Here is a 23,969-nt window from a genome sequence, read left to right on the forward strand (position 1 = left end):
ATTGGCTTGCTAATTTAATAAGTTAGCATTACAATGAATGTCTCTTATGTGAGTATATTAGTAAAGAATAGTCTTAAATATACATTATTTACACCAGACTTTGGACCTTGGAACAAGGACCTTGGAAGTACCATGCACGTTTGGGCTACATGTGACTGTATTTTGTCAAGAAATGGTAGAAAATTGATGGGAATTACTTTTTTGGATCACATTTGGTGTATTGAGGTGTATTGTCTGAGATAATAACGCACAGGTGTGGATCACATGTGGTGTGGATGATGGCACACCACTGAAAATATTAAAAGGGTTTGCTTGAGTGTCAAAATTATGCAGTAGCCCATACCTCAGATTAACCCATGCTACTTTAGGGGGAAAATAATTATTTATTTGTAAGCTGTAAAATCACTTTAATTTCTTGAAACTGGTTATTACTATTCTTTACAGTGATGTAGCAGATTTGTAACCTGACAGGTCCTGGGTTCAGTCCTGAGCTTTGTGTTTCCACAAATCAAAAATAAACATAAAATTCCTGTTTGTGTGGTGTTTCACATGTTCTCACCATGTCTATGTGGGTTTCCTCCAGTTTCCTCCATTAGTCACAGAAGTGGCTAAGGATGAATCATAATGTGAAGCTACCACCCCCATGCTTCACTATTGGTATGGTTGTCATAGTAATGCACAGTGTTACCTTTTTTGTGTCAAGGCAAAAACTTCAACTGGACCAGAGAAGCTTTTCCCACATGTTTGCTAAAAACTGTAGTCAGAGTGCTGCTCTTCCATAAAACCCACTTTGTGGAGTGTCTGGGCTATGAGTTACCCTTTGCCACTTGGTTGCTTCTCTTACTAAAGTCCTCCGTACCTGGGTCTCTGACTTTTAGTGGATGGTCTCCTTTATATGCAGTTGGGGTTGTGCCATATTCTTGCCTTTTTTTTTTTTTTTGAATAATGGATTTAATTGTGCTATGTGTGTTTTTTATTTTTTATTTATTATTTATATATAACCAAATCTAGAGTGGTACTTTTCCAGAACTTTGTCCCGAGCTTAGCTACTATAACTCCATAAAATAAAGAAGTATTAAATAACATTAAGTATGAAATATGCTGGTGTTACACCAGTGCTCCATCACAGCACTAGCTAAACATTACCTACACAACCCTATATCTTGGACACAGTCCTAACATGTTCTTTTCTTACTTATATTATGAGGATGATATTAGGAGGAACAGCCAGGCAGGGGGACTGCCTCAGGCAACACAAAGGCAATTCAGCATGACCACACTAACTTTGCTAATACCATATTAGTGCATTTGGTTTGCTGGGGTGCTTCAATTTTCTTGTCTCAGTTGTGAAGAAGAGATTTAGTTATTGTTAATACTCGAGCATAGTTTTTTTTTTAATATAGTTACACCGCCATCCTTGTTTCTGCTTTAATTAAAATTGTCCTTTTTTTTTTTTTTTTTTTTTTTTTTTTACTTATCAGAGTCCCCTCATTCAATTATTTGATGCTATCTGAACAGTCTTTGGCCTGACTTTTAGTTCAATAATGCTGTAGGCTGTTTTCTTTTAAGAATCTAGTCACTCTGTCAACTCCAGTCAATCTGACCCAACTTAAAGGTCACTTCTCATCTAGCATGTGTCTTTTGGTCTGCTATGTGAAAGAAAGCATGTGAAGAAGTGGTTTATTTTCCTTGAGCTAGTAAAGATTCTTGCAGGAGCAAAATATCTTAGTTAAAATGGTCAATATTAAATGCTGACAATATACAAACATTGATTGCATTTCAGTGTGCATTGCTTGTGAAGCTACTGTATAGCTCGCTAGTTTGACTATTTTTATGTTTCAATCACAAGGTGGTATATATGTTTTTTCAATCTAGTTCTTCAAAACAAAATAGTTAAACTACCTTATGTTATTGTATACAAAATATGGTTGGAAGTTAAACAAACAACTTCAGGCAATGAGACCAATATGTTAATAAAGAAGAAACTGTTGAATTGATATTATTAGCAGTAGCTTGATTGTAATTGGGATAAGGACTTATAGCATAGCTAGCTAGCTTTAGCTAATTACTCTTTTAATGACATTTGCTCAGTATTGTATGTTAAGTATTATTTCAGTCATTATGGTTGCCAGAATGTTATAAAATGTATGTAAAGAAATTAGCCTTTTAGTTCCATATCAGGTAACTTTGCCTAGATTCTTTCCATAATGTAACTATACATATTAGAGATGAACTGATATATTGGCTGATAATCAGTATCAGCCGATAAAGAATATTTTTCATGCTATGGGCCATCAGCCGATAGTTTAAAAACATCTGATAATCAGGGCCGATTATATCCTGTCAATCAAAAGAGGGCGGGAAAACACATCGATTTCGTGCTGTGTGTAAAGATGATGTCTCTTGTGAGGAATGATGACATAACTGCAGTTTGTAAGCTCTGTAAGCTCTGCACTGCTAAAATTTTACACCAGAAGTGAGCAGCAGTGAAGCAGGAGTTTCACTGCCTGTTCGACCTCTTACTGAATTAAAGGGCCAGTACACAGTTGAAAGATTTAAATGAAGATGAGTTGACAAAAAAAAGGATATATTGCACAGAAAAATATATTTGTAGAGTAGTATATTTCATATCCAGTTAATGTTAACATATGAAAAAGTTTATATTATATATGACCAGTTTGATGTTCAGTGATGAAATAGAAATGCTTTTGTTTGTGGTGAGTGAATGTGAGACTAACAGGTTTTTTAGATTTTACTCAATTAATTCTGTTAATATGAATTAATAACATTCAATAAGTTAAGAAATCTTAAGAAATGTGTTAATGTTAATTTTAGTAATGTGTTTCTGTTTATGAGACCAGTTACTGTGAAACAACTTGTTGAAATCTAGAGAATGAAGTTTTTATTTGCATCTCTTTCAGAATTCTTTTAAATCAATTATAATTAATTTATAAGAAGGCACAAAAGGCAGAACTATTGGTATCGACTGATATCACTCGGTATAATCGGTTATAGGTATTGGCTGAGAAATTTAGTATTGGTGCATCTCTAACATATATATATATATATATATATATATATATATATATATATATATATATATATATATATATATATATATATATTTTACAACATGTGGCACACACAGTAAAACAACTTTTGATATGTCGAGATCACAAGAAAATTAAGTCATGATCACGAGAATACAGCAAAGAAAAAAAATTAATAATGCAATAACTTAATGGCCGCTTAGGGCTCCCGTAAGCACAAGCAGATTTAAGGTTAATTAATATGTCACCTTTTCACACCATCAATTATTTTTCCTTACACATTTTTCCTTGCTTTTAGGATGGTTTCCAATGTTTTTTGTGGGTCTGGCAATCCTAACCTTTGTGGACATTACTGTCTGATGCTCAAATAACCCAAATTACTTTTAATTAACGATAAACTTCTTCTATAGACACCTGCTATTTATTGCTGTCCAATGACTTGTAATGTAATCCCTAATGATTACTATCTACCTACTTGTCTTTAAGTATGATGCTAGGGATGGTGGTAATTTTATACATTGTTATATTTGGATCGACGCATGCACCTGTTGTGTTTTTGTCGCCTTCTTTGTTTACAGTGACAAAAAGGATCATATGGCAGTTATTTGGATTCTTTTATTCTTGGCTAATGGGCAACACAACGAATGGGTAACCTGATCTGCCGTTAAGTGGCTCGGAGTCCTCTGGCTGACATTTTGCCAATGATAGGGTAGTCTGTGTTTGGTTGTAAGGGAACCTTGTGTCTGAGCTGAGTTGTCAAAACAAAGGTGCTCCCCTGACAGACCAGGTTTGTGTGTGTGTGTGTGTGTGTGTGTGTGTGTGTGTGTGTGTGTGTGTGTGTGTGTGTGTGTGTGTACATATAAAGCAGTTTAAAGTCCCTGAAGGTTGCCTGGGTCTTTGGAATAGGTGTGAGCCAGGAGGGAAGCCCATCATACTGTTCACGTTTTCCTACAGCTAAAAATGATTCACATTTTTGAGTGATTTTATATGCCTATTTCATAGAAATTTTATCAGGATATATTTTTAAAATAAGTGCCCATCATTACTTCACCAACAACCATATGTAATATGACAGACAATTTAATTTCACTCACTTACTTTTTTTTGAATAGCACTTTTAGCAATTTGCACTGTCACAAAGCAGCTTTAAATTCACAAGGAAGAAATCTTGAGAGGAAGCAGATTCGGAAGTCAGCCCATCCTCTTCTTGGTGACAGTGGAATGTGGGGTTTTGATGAACACACTATACACTTGTACAAAGAAAAGGCAAAATTAGGATGTTCGGTAGGAGCATATGATTTAAATACAAGCCTCTGGCATCCAGGTCAGATTATTCACTAAAGCAGGAATTTAAGTCTTAGGCATTTTTGGATACTACAAGTCTTTAGGGTATCCAGGTGCGATTATCCACAACAGCAGGAGATGAGTCACCAGTGCAGAGCGTTCCAGATGAAGGAGGAGGGACCGAGCAGGAGTACAGCATCAGGATGAATGAGAATGTCAGGATCTGGCACCTGCATTACATTGGGTAGCAGCACATATAGAAAGAGAGCACATACTATCAGTTGTAACTGAAAAACGATATCCATGTCATCCATGTATCATTTTACTCCTGCTTCATTAGTCATTTCATTCAAGTTAATACTTGGTTACATTATTATGGCTGGTACATTGATGAAACAATTATTAAAATAAATACTGGACTAATACTGTGGTCACAAGAAATGTCTAAATGTCATAGTTGTTCTATGAACCCTAGATAACCACAAGGGGCAGTTAGAATCATGAAGGGACATATGACACATTATTCAAAATCAATGCCACTGTCATACAGCCGTCATGCCCTGGAATCCTCTTGGTGCGACTTCTGAATGACAACAAACATTGGGCATTCTATTTAACCAGTTTGACTATCATGGGTGGTGGGAATCACCTGGAAAACATATAGCACAATGGCATGAGGAACAAAATCCACTTTAAGAATAAATGGTTTCCTGCACTTCACGATCACCCTTACCTTCTTCTTTCCTTATAACATTTTCTCCTCTTTCTACAGAAGAGAAGCTGCAGATTATCTCATCTAGCAATCCAACCACCTGCCCACTGGACCTCATCCCTTTCACAATGCTCCAGACCATCTCCCAAGGTCTTATCCATGACATTACTTCCATTATAAATGACTCGATAACATCTGGCCATGTGCCCACTGCCTTCAAGAGAGCAAGGATTATTCCCATGTTGAAGAAACCCACTCCAGATCTCTTTTCTTTGTAAAGTCCTTGAACATGCTACATCCAATCAGTTGTCTCTCTATCTTACATAGGACAACCTCCAAGAGCCTAACCAGTCTAGCTTCACAGTGGCACACTCTACAGAAACTGCCCATGTGGCTGTTGATGATCGGATCTCATTGGTCTTCATCCTGCACGGTCTTTCAGCAGCCTTCAACATCATCAATCACAAGACTCTCCTGTCCATCCTCATGAGACTGGGTATACATGGAACTGTATGACAGTTGTTTTGATTTCTATCTAGAGGGACAGGTGTATCATGTGACATGGAGGGAATCTGCATCTGCTCCATACAGTCTCTCTACTGGAGTCACACTAGGCTCAAATTCTGGGTCTTCTTCTGTTCTCCCTCTATACCTGCTCTTTCATTGAGGTCATATCCTAACATGGGTTTTCATATCACTGTTACGCTGAAGACATTCATCTTCTCCTTTTCTCGCTCAGACACTCTTGTTTCTGCACAGATCTCAACATTTCTATCTCAACATAGATGGTAGCTTGCCAGCTGAAATCCCAGCAAAACTGATCTGTGGTATATCCCTGGAGATACATCTCACATCAAGATTTTGTGATCTCCCTGGACAATATTGAGATCATACCATCTGACAGCCTTAGGGACAACCAGTTGTTCTTCTTGCCTCACATCACTAAGCTGACTCAGTCATGCAGGTTTCCTCTTTACAACACCAGGGGGATCTGGCCTTTCCTTTCCTGAGGCCACTCAAGTGCTTGTTCAATCCTGTCATCTTGAGATTGGACTACTGGTTGGTCTGCCTCTGCATGCTATCCAACCCTTGCAACTGAACCAGTATTCAGCTGTCAGACTTGTTTTCAACCTCCCAAAGAGGAACCATCGGTATATTCCCTCCACTGGCTTCCTGCAGATGCCCACATCAGATTTAAAACACTGATGCATGAATACAAAGCCAAAAATGGCCAGGCACCCACTGATTTTAAAGCACTTATCACACCCTGCTTTGCAACATGCTCCCTTTGAGCTTCTAGCATGGCTTGACTGGACGCAGCATGCTTCAAGGTAGAAGGGTGACAAGACTCTTCTCTGTCCTGGCATCCCGGTGCTGGAATGAACTTTTTCTGGCTGTCAAGTCAGCCAAGTCACTGGAGTCCCTAGCTTGTGTGTCAATGTTTGAGGTATGATTGTATTAAAAGTGGAGCTAAAATCTAGGAAGATCAGTCTAACATAAGAGTCCCTGCCTTCCAAGTTGGTGAGGGCCAGATGTACAACATATGAGGTGGCATCTGCAGTAGATCTATCCTCCTATATGCATACTGATAGAGGTCGATGCTGGTGTCAATTTTATTTTTTCATATGATCCATGATCAGCCTCTCAAAGCACTTCATGACATTGACTAGTGGGGCAATAGTCATTCAGGTCTGACACTGCTGTGGTCTTTTGAACAGTGATGATAATGGCAGATTTGAAGCATGATGGTACCATTGCCTGGGAGAGTGGGATATTGAAGATGTCAGTCAATACCTCTACGAGCTAGTGTGCACAGTCTTTCAGGACCCGACCTGAGATGTTGTCTGGACCTGCAGCCTTGCCGCGCATGATTTTCAGGAGGGACCTCCTGACATCGTCTGTAGTCTTGCTAGGGAGCTGCTCCCTTGGTGTTAGGGTGAGTCCGGTGCTAGGAGAAGTACTGAAGGCTTCAAAACGAGCATGAAAGTGTTGGGAGCATCAGGAACAGATGGGTCCCTAGGGCATTCAGTGTCTCTTCTGTTGTAGTCTGTTATGGATTTAATGCCCACCCACATGCTCCATGGGTCATTGGTGAAGACATAACCCTGTATTTTTAGAGCATATGCAGCTTGGCTCTTTTTCGCAGTCATTTTCCATCTACATCACCAGACCTGAACACAGAGTCGCGGGCTCGCAGAAGAGATCTGACCTCAGCATTCAGCCAGCGTTTCTCATTAGGGTGGATAGCACTTGTTCTGGTGGAGGAAACATCATCCACACACTTACTAATGTAGCTGGTGACAATTGATGCATATTACTCCAGATCCACCTCTCTAGCGTATGTTGCTGCTTCCCTGAAAACCTGCCAGTCAGTACAAGCAAAGCATTGCTGAAGCACAGAGCTCATTGGGCAATCACAATCACACAGTGAATGTCTTTTGTGTTGGTTTCGTTGTTTTCAGCACAGGGCTGTAGGAAGGGACAAGCAAGATGGAAATATGATCAGAGAGACCGAGGTGGGGGAGGGGGACTGCTCTGTAATCTCCATGTCTGTTTGTGTACACACGGTCAAGAGTGTTGTCTCCCCGTGTCGCGATGGTGACATGCTGGTAAAACCCACGTGTAGTGTCCGTCATGTTGACGTGGTTAAAGTCTCCCGCAATCACGAAAAATGCCTCTGGGTGTTTATTTTGGAGAGAGCAGATGTCGTCTTGTAGCTCACTGAGTGCCTCGCTAGCTTTAGCACTTGGAGGGAAGTAAACAGCTACAATATACACCGTGGTGAACTCTCGTGTTAGATAGAAATCTGCACTATTTGTCGTTTATTTTCCTTACAGTAAAGTGATGTGTTTCAAATAATCTGGAGATTTTTTAAAAATCTCTTGCCAGACTCATAGGCATCCACAACCTTTTTTTCTGAAGACCTTGTAGAACTCTTTACATCTTGGCATGATGACACCACACACCTCAACAGCAAAGGGAACACCAGACACTAGATATGAGAGGGGTATAAATAAGACCGGTTCCACCTGCACTCTTTAAGCATGTTCTAATCACTGGCACCCAATCCTGAACACCTGATTCTAATTTTATGGATTTGATATGGTATGATAAGGTATGATAAATGTACGGGTGTACTTACTTTTTCTATGTGACTGATCTCTTTTTTGTTAATTTAAATTGTGAAAATTACTACAAAATTTAAATTGTATTTTTAATTGTATTGTTATTTGATAGTGCATATTAGCTTTATTAACAGGCACTGTTTCAAAGATGATCAAATGTTTGCTTGTCCAATGTATATCTGTGTGTGGTGCACAGTGGATTAGTGGTGGTTAGCACATTTAACTTGCACCTCCGGGGTTGGGGGTTCAATTTCTGCCTCTAACCCTGAGTGCATGGAGTTTGCATGTTCTCCCTGTGCTTCGGGAGTTTCCTCCTGGTACTCCAGTTTCCTCCCCCAGTCCAAAGACATGTGCTGTAAGCTGATTGGTATCTCTAAATTGTCCGTAGTGTGTGTGTGTGTGTGTTTGTGATTGTGCCCTGTGATGGGTTGGCACCCCGTCCATGGTGTCCCCCACCTCGCCTTATGTTCCTTGAGATAGGCTCCAGGAACCTCTTGATAAGCACCTCATCTCTGAAACGCCCTCTAACTTACGATAAGTCTTCCCTCCCTAAAGCTCATCTGTATTCCCAGTATTCCCAAGGCTCCAACCTGAATCTTATAGCACTGTTGTTTTCCCTGTGTGTGTCGACTGTGTGAACATAGTTGTAATAAATTTCCCACAGGTATGGCGAGGTGTGCATCTATAGTCAGACCAACTCTGCACTGAAACAAGCTGTGAGCTGTTTGATTTTTATTTTAATTTTTTGTGATCTACTTGTCATCAGTATATAATCAGTGTATAGCATGATTTAAGAGGTGGAATATAGATGATTATTTCTTGTCCTGTCATGCAATGTCCCATTAAACTAGAATAATTTTAAATGAAACGTTATATGGAGAAACTCCCTCTGTGCTGTCTGTTTATATAAAACCAAATCCATGTTTAAAGGCACAATAAATGACTTAATCGTATCAGTTGCGGAATGGATTTGTGAATTTGCAGTGTAAGGATATTTTCTGATATAGTCATTCATTCGTTCATTTTCAGGAACGTCTTTATAAGGGGTTGTGTTGGATCCAGAGCCATATATCCTGGATGAGAAGTAGGAATGTACCAGCCCATCCCTGGGCACCACACACACACACACACACACATATATATATATATATATATATATATATATATATATATATATATATATATATATATATATATATATATATACACTCAGACATTCATACTTCCATTACATGTTGGGGACAATTTACAGCTTCCACTCCAAGTTAAAATATTTTTCTAAAAAATAATTCACTAAGTAATTCACATTTCACTGAAGCCATGTCTGAAGATATATATATATATATATATATATATATATATATATATATATATATATATATATATATATATATATATATATTACTTGGTGTTTAAATGTGATTTAAGTATTGGAAACTATGTAAATGCTAACAAGGCTGCAGGAGCAGAAACGGAAAACGCCCTTTTTGCTCTTTTATTTTTGTTCTTCATGTTCTTCATGCTCACGTTTCTTACTGTGTGGTAACCTAATCCAACTCTTAAGACCTAAGCAAAGAAATCTGGTAATAACCTTGGTATGAATTAGTGTCCCATTCCTGCACATATTAGTGTTTTGCATTTCTAACACAGCCATTTCTCTCCACCTGAAGGGCTCGATGAGGTGAGCCAGGTGTTGTGGTTGGAGCAGCGGAATTCTGAGAAGGGAAACGGAAATATCATGAGTAAAGACTTCTCCTTAAAACACCAAGTGAACCTGCATCCACTTACCAGTCCTCATTAACGCAGTTCTGCACAGTTCAGGTGCCTCTACACCGAGCCTGCTTTTTTCTCTCTCTTTTTTTTTTTTTTTTTTTTTTTTGCGCGCGGGAGGCGGGAACCTCGGCTCCTTTAAGGCGCTATGGGAGGGATGAGCGGGCTGTGGAGGAAGAGGAGAGAGGAAGGCGCTTTCTTACCCGTGATGCTGTGAGCCCGAGAGCGCGAGCGCAGCAGAAGCCAACGCGATTAAAGCGGCTGCGGGAGGAGATGCATGCGCGTGCGTGTAGCCTGCGGGACGGTGAGAGGCGCGTGAAGATGGTCTGAGTTCGGCATCCAGCGACCGCTCGCTCACTCCCGCCGCTTCTGCTTTTATCCGGATTTGCTTTCTTTCCTTTTCCCCCTTTTTTTCCCTCCCTTGGAAAAAAAAAACACACCCTATGATTTATTTACAACCTTCTTCCACATCCCACACATGCTTGTTTTTAGTTTTTCTTTAAATGCGTTTTCATTTTTTTCCTTTCCGCCCCCACCCGGTTTGGTTTTTATTTCAATGACACGCAGGAGTGCGTCTTTTTGCCTCTTGGTGTTGTTTCCGAGTTTTCTTTCCCCTTCTTCGTTTTCCCACTCGAAGCGCGTGGCGCAGAGCCGTTTTTGCCCGTAAACGGCCCAGACACGGACTCAGACCCGGATTCAGACCCGGACCAGGACTCGGACTGGGACTCAGACTCCGCGTCGCAAGCCTCGCAGGACAAACCAGGGACCGGAATCGGGGAAGCGCACGACGCTCGTGCCCGGCGCGCGAGAGCGCGAAGCTTGCACACGCCGAGTCACTGAGAACCGGACCGAATCTCACCTTTCCGCCGGCCTAGAGAGGTGGCAACAAACAAACAAACAAACAAACAAGCAAGCAAGCAAATACAAGCAACAGTGGACAAAGTGCGCGGAGTGCGACGAGGAAGCATAGCTTGGGGATTGAACGGAGCGGGGCATGTGGATATTTGCATTTCTCTTTCTCCAGAGCATCTCAAATGGTTGGTCGCATTTATTATGTTTTTAATTCATTATATCAAATCTAATTTAAAATTGAACTCCATCTCAATTAGGGCCAATACACACAGGAGATGATCAATAACGAATAGCAGTAATTCAGCATGTTTAGTGGGGATTGTTTTTCCTAATCTAAATTTCCAGCAGCTCTCTGACCACAGCCTCAACTGCAGCTCTAATCAGTGCAACCAGAGAAAAAAAAGGCCTTCACGGAATGATCTGTCTATCCGACGCAAGCGCGCGCGCACACACACACACACACACACACACACACACACACACACACAGAGAGAGAGAGAGAGAGAGCACGCGCGCGCTTCTTCTAGGGGGGATTTAGCGCTAATTACACAGGTTGCGCGTTTCCTGCCATTCACTTTCCGCTCGATGGCGCGTTAATGGACCCGAGCTCCTGTTTAACACCTTAAGTGATTTAGATGGCATTTGATGATGCGTTGAGATTTCGGAGGCACATTCTTTCTTTTCTTCTCCCCAAAAAACACGATTTAACGGCCTGGCCGGTGCCTTCACCGTGCATGGCGTGCCTTTAGATTATGTCCTGTCCTCCCTCATCTATTCCCACTGTGGAAAAGTTAATTGCATTCTTCCAAGTATTATCATTTCAAATGTATTTTGGAAGCAAAAACAAACAAACAAACAAACAAACAAACAAAAAAACAACCCCAATCACATATGCTAGTAACTGTTATATACCAATTATGCAGAGTCAAGTGAATAAATCTTTTTGTCTTTTTGTGAGAGTTTAGGAAATTATGATATGGAAGAATAAATAAAACAATGTTGCTTTGCTATTTTTGGAAGTTCTCCATATATTACCTATATACCTGTGCTTAAAAACGCTTTATGAATAATCTAATGATTGTAGTAATATGTAATCATTAAGGGTTAAAAAACACACACACATTTTGTCATTTTGTCTGGTACATCATATGATTCTTGAAGGCATTACAGCAGGTTGCAGATCAATATAATTATCACTTACATGCCATTTTGTTAATCAAGTTGAAATGAGGTGAGAGACTTTAGGATAAGGATTGAAAAAAAAAATGGTTAAAATATGTCTTTCTGTCTGGGTGTGTGTTCGTTCTATATGGGTTATATATAGTATCCCTGCATTCAGAGCCAGTTGTGTGTGTATATACATGCAGAGTTGAATTAAAAGGTCGTGTGTTATGCATTGCGTAGCCTTTCAGCAAAAACGAAAAAATCATTCTGGTGAAGAAAAGGATTGTTTTCTTGTTTTTTTTTTTTATTTTTTAGCCGCTCTGCAACCGACGGTCAGTAGGTAAAAACATGGCTGGGTGTGTACGGAGACCGAAGGAGGGAGGGGGGTGGGGGGGAGCAAAATGAAGGGAAAGGCAGGGAAAGAAATCAGTCTCCTTGACAAATTACACACAAACATTGCTGAATGGAGGTTACTATGCAACATCCAGAAAAAAAATACCATGCAGTCAAATGACGGCGGGTTTGAAGGGATTAAAAGTGAAATCGCATTTTGGTGAAGGAGGAAAAGATGTGGCTGCGGATGTGGATGTGGATTCATGTGTGGATGTGGACATGGCTGCTGTCTTTTGGGACAGTAGTGTCGGGTTGTATATCTGTTCGCATTGTGCCGTATATTAACTGCAAAAATGTGAGGGAAAAAAAAAAAAACCCACAGTACCTCCCTCTTCCTCTGCCTCAGCTGCTGAATCTCATAAAAGACCAATAAAGACAGATTATTCATCATCCACCAGGTTAGACAGCAGGAAAAGAGTCATGTGAGCTCTCGTCTGTTTGTACATTCTGTACATCATGGTGTGTTCCTAATTTTCCAGCTATAACCATGCAGTGTGTTACTACAATGCCTGCTAAAAAGGTTGTGTGTTTTATTTTTTAACGCATATTCAGAACAAAGTGGTTGATGATTAGGATGATAAGTCTCATTAGCTGGAATAATTTAAGTGATGCTCTTAGTTTTCTTTTAATATACTGTAAAGCAAACCTGCTCTCGGGAAGCTGGCCTTCTTCTTCTTCTTCTTCTTCTTTTTTTTTGTGTGTGGATCAAGCCTATTCTAGAAAATTCTAGATCTCTACAAGGTTGCACATGCTCCTTGGCCTGTCTCTATGGAAACCTCCATTATGAATGCCATAGCTGGGTGTTTCATCAAATAAGGCCATAGCGAGAACGATCCTAGAAGTGCAATGTACATGTAGAGCTTCTATCACTGCGCTGCCTGGTCACAGAAAAACCATAGACTGAAACTGAGTAACCATATCATTCTCGATTTACAATGCACACCATTTTATTTCATTACCAAAGACTGCTCAAATATTCAGTTTTATTTCTGCATGATGGCATTAATGGTATGAAGGTATGGTGTGGAAGAGCAATATGAAACAGTTACTGTATGCAGTCAATCAGAGCTTAGCAATATGGCGAAAATATCACAATATTCAAAGATATTTTCACAATATATGAGATGCATCATGATATTTTTGTTTTTGTGAGCCAAAGCAAATCAATACATGTGAAAAAAGTTCTTAGAATTCGACATGTCTGAGAATAAACCAGTTCAGAAGGAATAGGAGAAAAAGCAAAGGAATTGGTCAAAAAAAATCATTTCATCAACTGCTTGTTACTGTAGGGTATGTAAAAAAAAAAAAAAAAAGAAAAAAAAAGGGAGCTGGTCTGTTATAACAGAAATGTGATGTGTCGTGATGTAATTTATATACCGCAATAACGGTCACATGTTGTCATATCGCCCACCCCTGCTATCAGCATTAAGATATACCATAAGAATAGTTGAAATAGATCCTACATAATAACGTAAAAAAAAAGATCTTGTGTTGAAATATACAGCATGCAATGCAGAAAACCAGAAAATCTAGAAGGCTAACAAGCTTTTTGAAAATATTCAGTTCCTCTAACCATATCATTTCATATTTATACTGTAGCATTGCATTACTTATTATCATCCTTCTTGAAATTTTTTAATTGAAAATTTAGCAGATAGCACAATATTCACATTTTATTACAGTGTGATCCTTTTTATTTATTTTTTTTTTTACATAGTTCAAGCTCTAATTGAGATGTTTATTAAAAGCATAAATTCTTGAAACTCTTGCAGTTTAACTTCAGGGCCGATGTCCTCCTCAACCGTTTTTGTATGTTGAGCTAAAATGTATTCCATGCTAATTTTGATAGACGCATTACAGGGGCTTTGGGAATTTGCTCCTGCTTTAACGCCGAGCCACCCTTCAGGCAAAGCATGTTCAAATGTGAATGTGTACAATTAAACAGCACAATCACTGCCTTGGGAGGGGAACGCAGGGACAGAGATGTTACCGATTTTTGCAGCTGTAATGGTATAATTCCAAGCTGCAGAAAGAGAAGTAATGGAAGACGAGTAACGGTGGATTATAATCTCACGTCTTCAGATCCTAATCCTAATCTAAAAACATACCCTGTTCTGTTATCTCAGATTATCCTATGCAGTATGGACAGCATCTGTTTCCTGATGAGATTAGTGAAGGTTGACAGGTAGAAATAGCGCTTAATAATCTGGATTATATTGCAGGTTTTTTTTTTAAATTATTGTTTACAGTTAATATCGCCGAACAATTTAAGGTGGAAAACACTAGCACTAATTTGACTCCATTTGGCCGCTTGGAAGTGTGTTTCATGGGAGTTAATCTACTGGGGGCAATTAAGCCACTGTGCTGATTAAGGGCCCATCTGTTCGAGTTTTTGCAAGGTACTCATGAAAGTCTTATGCCTTTCAATCCTCTATCTATTTAAAGATTCTCCCAAGTTAGCTGGGCCTTGTTCAGGTGCTGGATGCGAAGGCTTACACTGGATAATTGGATTAAAATCAATTATTGCAGTGTTTGCTCGACATGCTGTTTGCGTTCAACCACGTGTCATTTGTCTTCTACAGATTCCGCTGTTTGAAATCAGCCCTATGTCTTCATGAACAATTATTAGGATGTCTCAGTTATGAGTTTATACAATCAGTGAGTTGTTTGGTGTGTTATTTACATAACGTCCGCTGAGACTGACCTGTTAGACGGCTTTGCTTGATTGATGGCTGTAGTGAAAATCACTGTTTTATTAAGGAGAGAATAAGAATAGGAAATAAGACAGAACCTTGCTGAAGCCCTCCTTTATTGTCTCCAGATCTTATTGAAAACGCGGCGGCTGAGCGTTCGACTCGACCGAATATTTCTGACGAAAATTGTATGACCTGAAATTGCTGTTTGGTTGTCCGCTATTTTCCGTCTCTACTGCATATTTTTCTGGTTTCTGAGATGTTTCTTATGAGCCAAAGAAAAACAGCATCATATCATCATCCTAAAAGGAATTTCATGTCTAAATATTTTTGGGAGTGAAAAAAGAAAAATGTTATTGGCCATGTGAAATTTCAAATGTGACATTTGCTCAAATTTGCACTTTTAGACATGAATTATTACATAATTAATAGGATATTTGTGAGTTTTTTTTAAACATCTATGAATAATAACTGAACAAGATTAAATGCAAAATTAAAAAAAAGAAAAAAGTGAAGCACGGTTCCACTCCAAGATTTTTGGTTATTGTATGTTTTCCTGTATGTATTCATCCATGTATTTATTCTGAATGTTATAAACAGCAGGACAATTTTCCTACACAACATGAAGATAAATAAAATTCATGACATTTGGGTCAGATTACACATTTGACACTGAAAAAAGGGTGCTGTGCCAGGTTACAAACACATATACAAAATTATATGCACCCTTCCCAAAAATGTATAATTCTACATTTAAATGAATTATCTAAACATTTAGATTTAAAGTCTTAAAAAAAAATCAAGACAAATGACATTATGAAGCATTAACATGGAGTTAATTTTGTACTTTGCAGTACTAAAACCATAAGCTCTTCCTTGTGGAATATCAATCATCTTATTACTTTGCTTATAACCTTGACAGCTCTCGTAACCAAAATTTGTACCAAAGTAGATAGTCATTTATAGATGAATGACTGTGGCTTGTATTCTTAGATTTATGATGTATATGTCAAGATTAGACAAGGAAAACCAACCTGGTGGCACCTTTTTTTAGACAAAAAAAAGAGATGTTATTTCATTTACAAATTAAGAAGGATTGTGTGTGGGTTTCCGTTAGGGGTGTAAACCACGAGGCTTTCACACGATGCAGTATGATTTTGGTTCGGTTGGATATTTAACGCTTTGATACTATACACTTCAGTTTAGTAGCCTCTGATGTGTCACGAATTATCATGATCATAGAGAAGGATTCTTTTAAAAGTATCAAAGTTACAGACACTTTGCTAGCCTATTAAATCATTTACATGTCAGTTTATGATGTGTAATATGATTTTTTTGTGTATACCCATTGTCCTTTGTAGATAATAATCAATTTTTACTCACTTGTAATCGATTTATGATTGTTGCATCAGTTTGTTTCAATCATTGCCGTTTAAATTGATGCATCAATTCAAATCACTGGATCATTACACATCTATATCAGAAATCAGAATAAAAGTTAGAATTAGTACGCCTGAACACACGAGGAATGTGACCCTTGCTTCTCATTTCCTCTCACAGCCATACACACAACGCATAAATGAACAATGTGAACAGTTAAAATCAAACAACAACGATGTTAAATTTGTATCAGTGAAGTAACTCTTTCTAGTACAAATGTACAGGGTTCTTTTAACATGTCCTGCAAAATCTATTTATTGCACAGTAGATGAAGGAAAAGAAAAGAAGCTTCCTCAGATGCGTTCTTGATGCAATACTGGAGGTGAAAAATGATCTTTAAGGCCAATGTCCATGCATGATTTTGATAGCCACGGGAAAGAAATTGTAAATGTAAATTGTAAAATCATAGTCTTTATCATGACTTTAACGACTAAGAAACTCTGTGTTTATTTGAATTCTTATGAATTTTGGTGGAGGAAGCTGTCAGAGCAAATCATAATGTTAAAACAAAAAGTTAAAGTAATAACATGACTGATTTTTAAATAAAGCATTTTAGTATTAAAAAGCCATCCATGTTAACATTTCAGAACACTGTCACTTGTATGGATTTTTAAAAACCTACATGTAAAATGATTTAGATGCATACATATAGCTTTTTGAAAAAGGTGCACACACTTTTGTATATTTGTTTATACCTTGCCATAGCAAGACATCAATGAAATGTTTTGGGTAATAATTTTTTACATACATCTTTTACATACTGTCTATTAGAAATTCAGATATTTTTTTACCATCCATTTTGACAGTTTTCATCATGTTAGTGCTGCTCATATGCAGATTTAAAGGACACCTGAAGTCCAATGAATTTTTATCCAACATAAAGGATGGAATATTAAAACCTACAAATATAGATGCTATGCAATTGTCCCAATTGTTTCTAGGTTTATTATCATGTTAATGTCTAAATCATATTAAGACAATTAAAAACTTAGTCAAAGCCACCAAAATCCAAATCATCCTTCACCTCCTTGGATTATATTCTACAGATATCCTTCAATAATCATTAACATCTGATGAGGACCCCAGCAAAATGTTACATTTTAACTGTGTTTTCGCAGTTAAACGTCTCATTAGAGCGCCAGTTGCCCGAGGTTTATCGTGTGTTCCTTCCTCCTCTCTATCATCCTTTCCCCAGAAGTGATTATGCTAATTGCTGTTTGATCAGATGATTAAATTATAATTCGATTAATCCGGGCTACTAAATGCTCTGAATACATTTGTGTCTCCATGGTTGGCTGGTCCCCCTCTCGTCCAAGCTAGAATTCACAGGAGCGTTGCACTGAAGGAGAGCGAGCAGAGGAGAAGAAGAGGGGATTAGAGGACAGCTGGGTTGAGGGGAAGACCGTAAAATAAAGAGGGGCAGCCATTATGTCTCCTCTTGCCAAAGACCCTACAGCTGTGTGTGGCTCTGCAATGCTGTAAAATGGGTATGGCATACAGGAGGCACTCGAAAGCTATATATATATATGTATGTATATATATAATGTATATATATATATATAATGTGTGTATATATATATATATGTATATATATATATATATATATATATATATATATATATATATATATATATATATATATATATATATATCTATCTCAGTGAGTCTATAGCTTTCAAATGCCTTATTATATTTTATTTATTTATATTTAAACAGTGCCCTGCGATGGATTTGCACCGTGTCCAAGGTGTACCCCGCCTTGTGCCCGATGCTCCCTGGGATAGGCTCCAGGTTTCCCGTGACCCTGAAGGAAGGATAAGTGGTATAGGAGATGAGTGGATGGATGGATATATTTATATATACCATGCGCTCTCTCTCTCTCTCTCTCTCTCTCTCTCTCTTTATATATATATATATATATATATATATATATATAATATATATATATATATATATATATATATAGAGAGAGAGAGAGAGAGAGAGAGAGAGCACAGTGGTTTAGTGGTTAGCACGTTCATTTGCCTCACATCTCCAGGGTTTGAGGTTCGATATCAGCCACGGCCCTATGTGTGCAGAGTTTGCATGTTCTCCCCCTGCTGTGGGTATTTCCTCTGGGTACTCTGGTTTCCTCCCTCAGTCCAAAGACATGTATGGTAGGCTGATCGGCATATTCAAAATGTATGAATGGGTGTATGAATGTGTATGGATAGGCTCCAGGTTCCCTGCGACCCTGTAGGATAAGTGGTATAGAAAATGGATATATATATGTGTGTGTATATATATAATATTTTAACATTCAAAGAAATGTACCACTGACATGTCAACAATGGTGTTAGAACCATAGAGCTCAATATTATAGCTGTCTATAGGTAGCTGATGATGATAATCGTTCCACAATGCTGTGAGCATGCTTGGATGCCCTACTGTTTAACTTAATTAGCCAATTAGCACACATTACATATTATATTACGTTAGCTACCACCGTGTAGCCTAGTCAGTTAGGTTTTCAGCAATCAAACATGGGACTAGGAAGGACACTTTTTCCACTAGCTTTTACTTGCCTGGTGGACTAACTAATAACTATCAATGTATATTCCTTGAAATGTTATGAGAGTATGTGCCCTGTATTTTGTAGCATTATTCAAATGATGCTATGCAAACATTGGCTAGCTTTGTTAACATGCCAGAGTAGAGTAAATTTCATCTTAGGACATTCAGTTTAACTGAAAAAATTCACTTTTGTATTTGATGTAAAATGATCAGTGTCTAAAAAGACACTACAGGTTACGGTGTATTTTACGGTATAATGGATTTTCAGTTTTAAATGTTCAAAGAAGTAAGTACAGTGGGATATCAGGTAAATTGGGACAGTTTATCTTAGCTGCATTTATTTTCTTCCCTTATGAGTGAAAGTCAAAACTTATGTTACAAAGCCCTTGCAGTGGACCTGCTTGATAAAAGTAACATGACTTAATTCATGTGACATCATATACAGGTGTATCTAAAAAAAAAGGAATATTATGGAAAAGTTATTTTTTGCAAAAGCATCTGGGCTCCTTTTGCGTCAATGTGGTGTGGCATGAAGGCAATCAGCCTGTGGCACTGCTGAGGTGTATCAAAAGCCCAGGTTGCTTTGATAGCGGCCTTCAGCTCGTCTGTATTGTTGGGTCTGGTGTCTCCCATAGATTCTCTATGGGGTTCAGGTCAGGTGAGTCGGCTGGCCAATCAAGTACTGTAACACCACGGTCAGAAAACCAGTTACTAGTAGTTTTGGCAGTGTGGTCAGGTGAAAAGTCCTGCTGGAAAAGGAAATCAGCATCTCCATAAAGCTTGTCAGCAGATGGAAACATGAAGTGATCTAAAATCTGCTGGTAGATGCTGCATTGACTCTCGACTTGAGAAAACACAATGGACCAACACCAGCAGATGACCTGGCAACCCAAATCATCACTGCCTGTGGAAACTTCACACTGGACTTCAAGCAACTTGGATTCTGTGCCTCTCCACTCTTCCTTCAGACTCTGGGACCTTGAATTCCAAATGAAATGCAAAATTTACTTTCATCTTGAGAGATTAAAGGCTGCAGGTGTTTTTAGTTAATTGGGTGATTAGAGCTCTTCTCAGGTTCACATTTCTGTATTATAAATTTTTATTTTATTCTAATATTTTTATATACTGGATTTTTGATTTCCATGAGCTGTAAGATAATCATCAAGATTAAAACGAAAAAAGCTTGAAATATTTCACTTTACGTCTAATGAATCTGGAATATATGAAAGTTAAATTTTTGGAATTAAATTACAGAATAAAATTTATTTTCATGATATTAAATTTTTTTGGGATGCACCTGTAAGCAGGTGTGGTCAGTATCAAACAGGAAGTTGACCCCAAAAAACCTGATGTAGGAAAAATGACATATGAAGTCGCTAGTTTCATTCATAAAGTTATAAAATTGTCATACATATTTATGATGTGTACATACACATAAAAGGTACTACTGTAGGGAGATAAGCATAAAGTTCAAATCATATGCATACAGAATGTTTATCATTTAATCATTTCCAAGATGTCCCAAATTTCTAAACATGATATGGTAATTTTGGACTGCATGGTCCAGGCTAATTTGTAGTAGACTTAAAATACAGTAGGTATAGAGAGGAAAAGTAAAGGCATATAATGGATGCATGACTGGATGCACAAAACACCCCACAACTATGGTTATGGATAATGTATGGATTTGATGTGCATTACATGGTGTGTTATTTTTATTGTATGTTGGGCTGCTATACTGCAATAAATAAATTATTAAATGTTACTAACCTTAGTGGTTTGTTACTACAATTTTAACTGTTAAACTGAATTTCAGAAAAGATTAGTCATGAATTTGGAAAACATGAAGATTTCATAAGCCCCGTTATTGTTGTTATTGCTGTAAGAAATGAATCATAGAGTGTTATTTATGCCTAAGTTTTAATACATACAAATAAACTGAGGATGAAACTGAAGGCTTGAATATTTCCCCTCCAAGATTTCCCCTAGGGCATCAGTAAAGTAATCTGACTAGCGATCTAAACCGATATGATATGTGTCCCAAATATCAGTAAATATGGTTTTCAGTCAGTTTTGACCAAAGGGTAACACCTTGAGGATTTCTGTTGGTGAGGAAGATCTGTCTGTTTTACTAATGCCAAGAAACCTTTGACAAAGTGCAAATTCAAAAACAAATATGTCTGAATTCACCCTATTTCATTATATTAAGAAAGATCAGATGTTCTTGGAGAAGACATAAATGACCTTAGATACTATGATGTATCTTTAGATACATAAGAGCTTCAGGAAGTCTTCTGGATATTTACAGCTGGAGCTAGGCCTACAGTACTGCATGTGAACATATTACATCTACATGTAATATCTACATCTTAAGCTCAGTGTGGCTGCGGGTTTTCATTTCAACCAAGTGGCACCAAACCATGCAGTGTGATGGCTGTTCATAACTTGACTTACGTTTCAAAACAAAATATCGAAAATACCCCTTTGGTGTTGTTTCTGTATTTCCTATGTGCATTTATATGTTTATACATGACATTCTCTCAGGTTAGCCCTATCAAGTTCATCTACACCTCATCTGGATGATGGTCAGCTTTAAACTGGACATTAAAAATATGATAATGGTTTCTGTGGAAGTTTATGCTGGGGTTGTCTTTTGCGGTTTTGAAGTATCAGGGTCATGATTAGGTAGTAGCTTGACACTGCTGTGACAGAAGAATCTTATTTTTGGCAAGGAAAAAAGGGATATATTGCAAAAGCAAGACTTGACTGTTCACGTTATCAAAAGGGAGCATTGTGGTGTTTTTCTGTATAATAGGCCTAAATATCACATAACGACACATTTGCATAAGTAATAACTGACATCCTTCCTGGAGAATGTCATTATTTAGCTCAGTATCTCTGAATGATAAATCTTGTCCAAGATGAACATGGATATAGACATAACGGACATGCACATATATACACCCTGATGATTACAATGTGTTAGCACATTAGCATATTTTACTTTAATGAGACATTTGTATATGATGCAAATGTTAGAATTTTAAAACACGAGAAAGGAGATTTTATGACACTATCTTATCTGAGGCTGCAGTAACAAAACAGGTGGACTGGGCACTCGCCTTAGTGAGTCAAACCAGACGGATGTGCCCAAAAGACATGGAAATCAACACCTGCACCTCAACAAAGGCAACACTGAGCGTCTAATAAGCCTTCCGTTCTCTCTTTCACTGAACCCACAGTAGTCTGGCTTGGCGGTGAGAGAAAAGCGTCCCTATCCGGAGCCGAATTGGTGCACACTAATGGCCCTTGTTGATCCATGCTGGCACCGATGAAGACCGGATACATGCTTGTGAAGATGCTCACATTAACCAAAGTGAGCCAGTTTGTCCGGACACATGGCTCATAGACTCCTCCTGTCTTCTTTGAGCGACTTGACAAAAGCCTTTTTGTGGCTTGACAGAGGTGGTTTTTGACCTCACACTGAAGGTGTTTTAGCATCCTAATCTAATTCCTATTCACCATTCACTGTTGTTTAGAGGACGCCAGGATTTGACTGTGGTTTGATTAAAACAGTCTGATAAGACTTCACATTAACCAAGCAAAGGCTAAACCCATGAGAATGGGGTTATCCGGTGCTAAAATCAGGAGCACCAACATGGTATTGAAACGATACCGATTTTGAGACTGACTGGACCAGGTCATATATATATATATATATATATATATATATATATATATATATATATATATATATATATATATGTATGAATTTTTTAAACCAGATTTGAATATGCTGTACAATATATTGCTTGCTAATTAGGAGTAAGCAACTCTCAGTTTACATCTTTGAGGTTTGTGGTGGCCTAAGTATTTGGTTATCCTCCCATTTGCGTTTGAGTTTTCAGCCGAAGTAAGATGGAAATCTCCTCACTAACAGACTCGTTTGTGCAGCTCCAGCTCCAGTAAACGCACCGCAGTTCTCCGTGCTCTTAACGAGCCGCTCACGTTCATTCGTTTAGAATGTGACAACGGGAATCAGAGCTCCTCGCATCCACACACCCCCCACCGTTAACATCAGAGCGCCGATCTGTCTACACAGATCACAGATGAACAGACGGCAGGCTCTTTTTTGTCTGTCATGTCCTGCTTAATATTCATGAAAGCAAATTGGGAAACAGTCATTTGACAAGTGCCTGTGCGAGCTCAGGCCCGTGGGGGAGCCGCACGCAGGAAGTGTGTGCTCGTATTGGATGAAACATTGTCCTGTTCACTCCAGACCTGTTCCTTGTCTCTTGTCCCTGCTTACTCCCACTAGCCCTTGCACACTCACCCTAAAGTTCCCCCAGGCTGTGTGCTGAGTATTGCCTTAATCACCCCAGGCCCAAGCTCTGCCTGTCATGGTAGACGTCTACGCCATGTTAAGGTGCTAATGCACACAGTGGCATCGCTGTTCATCAGCCCTGATATACAGTAGACAAGCAGGAACCAGTCCAAAAAATCTTTAAAAAAACTGGAACTGTCCAGTACCCGGGTCCCCTGTAGTTATTTGGATGGTACAAAGATGGTGCCATCAGTTAAAGATATAATGCATCTTTTGTGCTGATTTGTGTAACCCTGATGCCCCATTGATTCTGTGCAATTCTTTTTATTTTAAAATTGTCACACAAAATCCATTTTCAAGTTTGGAAAGCCACCTGATTATTATTGTCTACCTCCAGTAAATTTTATTTTTACCTTGTCTGATGTGAACGTTATCTCTGTAATATGTATCTGATTTTCAAAATGTTTTTTCATAGTGTTGCAATCAAAAGAAAATTCTTGATTAAAGCTTATGCTGTTCTGTAAAAATATTTCCTGATTTCATTTTTTGTGTATATCTCATACTAGATAAAACATACATTGTTTCAGAAACGAAAACAAAATCTAGGAT

At 38.3% G+C, this 23,969-nt stretch overlaps 1 protein-coding gene across 1 annotated transcript in view; it reads left to right on the plus strand.

Moving 5' to 3' along the window:
• The first annotated feature begins 10,109 nt into the window (after positions 1 to 10,109).
• The window catches only part of dscamb (Down syndrome cell adhesion molecule b), a 160,475-nt gene continuing 146,615 nt past the window's right edge, over positions 10,110 to 23,969 (plus strand). The window contains exon 1 of the mRNA XM_017495030.3: positions 10,110 to 10,978. Within this exon, the coding sequence (XP_017350519.1) occupies positions 10,936 to 10,978 (43 nt within the window). The 5' untranslated portion in view covers positions 10,110 to 10,935. The remainder of the gene's footprint in view (positions 10,979 to 23,969) is intronic.

The sequence above is a fragment of the Ictalurus punctatus genome, chromosome 20, assembly GCF_001660625.3.
Source record: "Ictalurus punctatus breed USDA103 chromosome 20, Coco_2.0, whole genome shotgun sequence".
Lineage (NCBI taxonomy): Eukaryota > Metazoa > Chordata > Actinopteri > Siluriformes > Ictaluridae > Ictalurus > Ictalurus punctatus.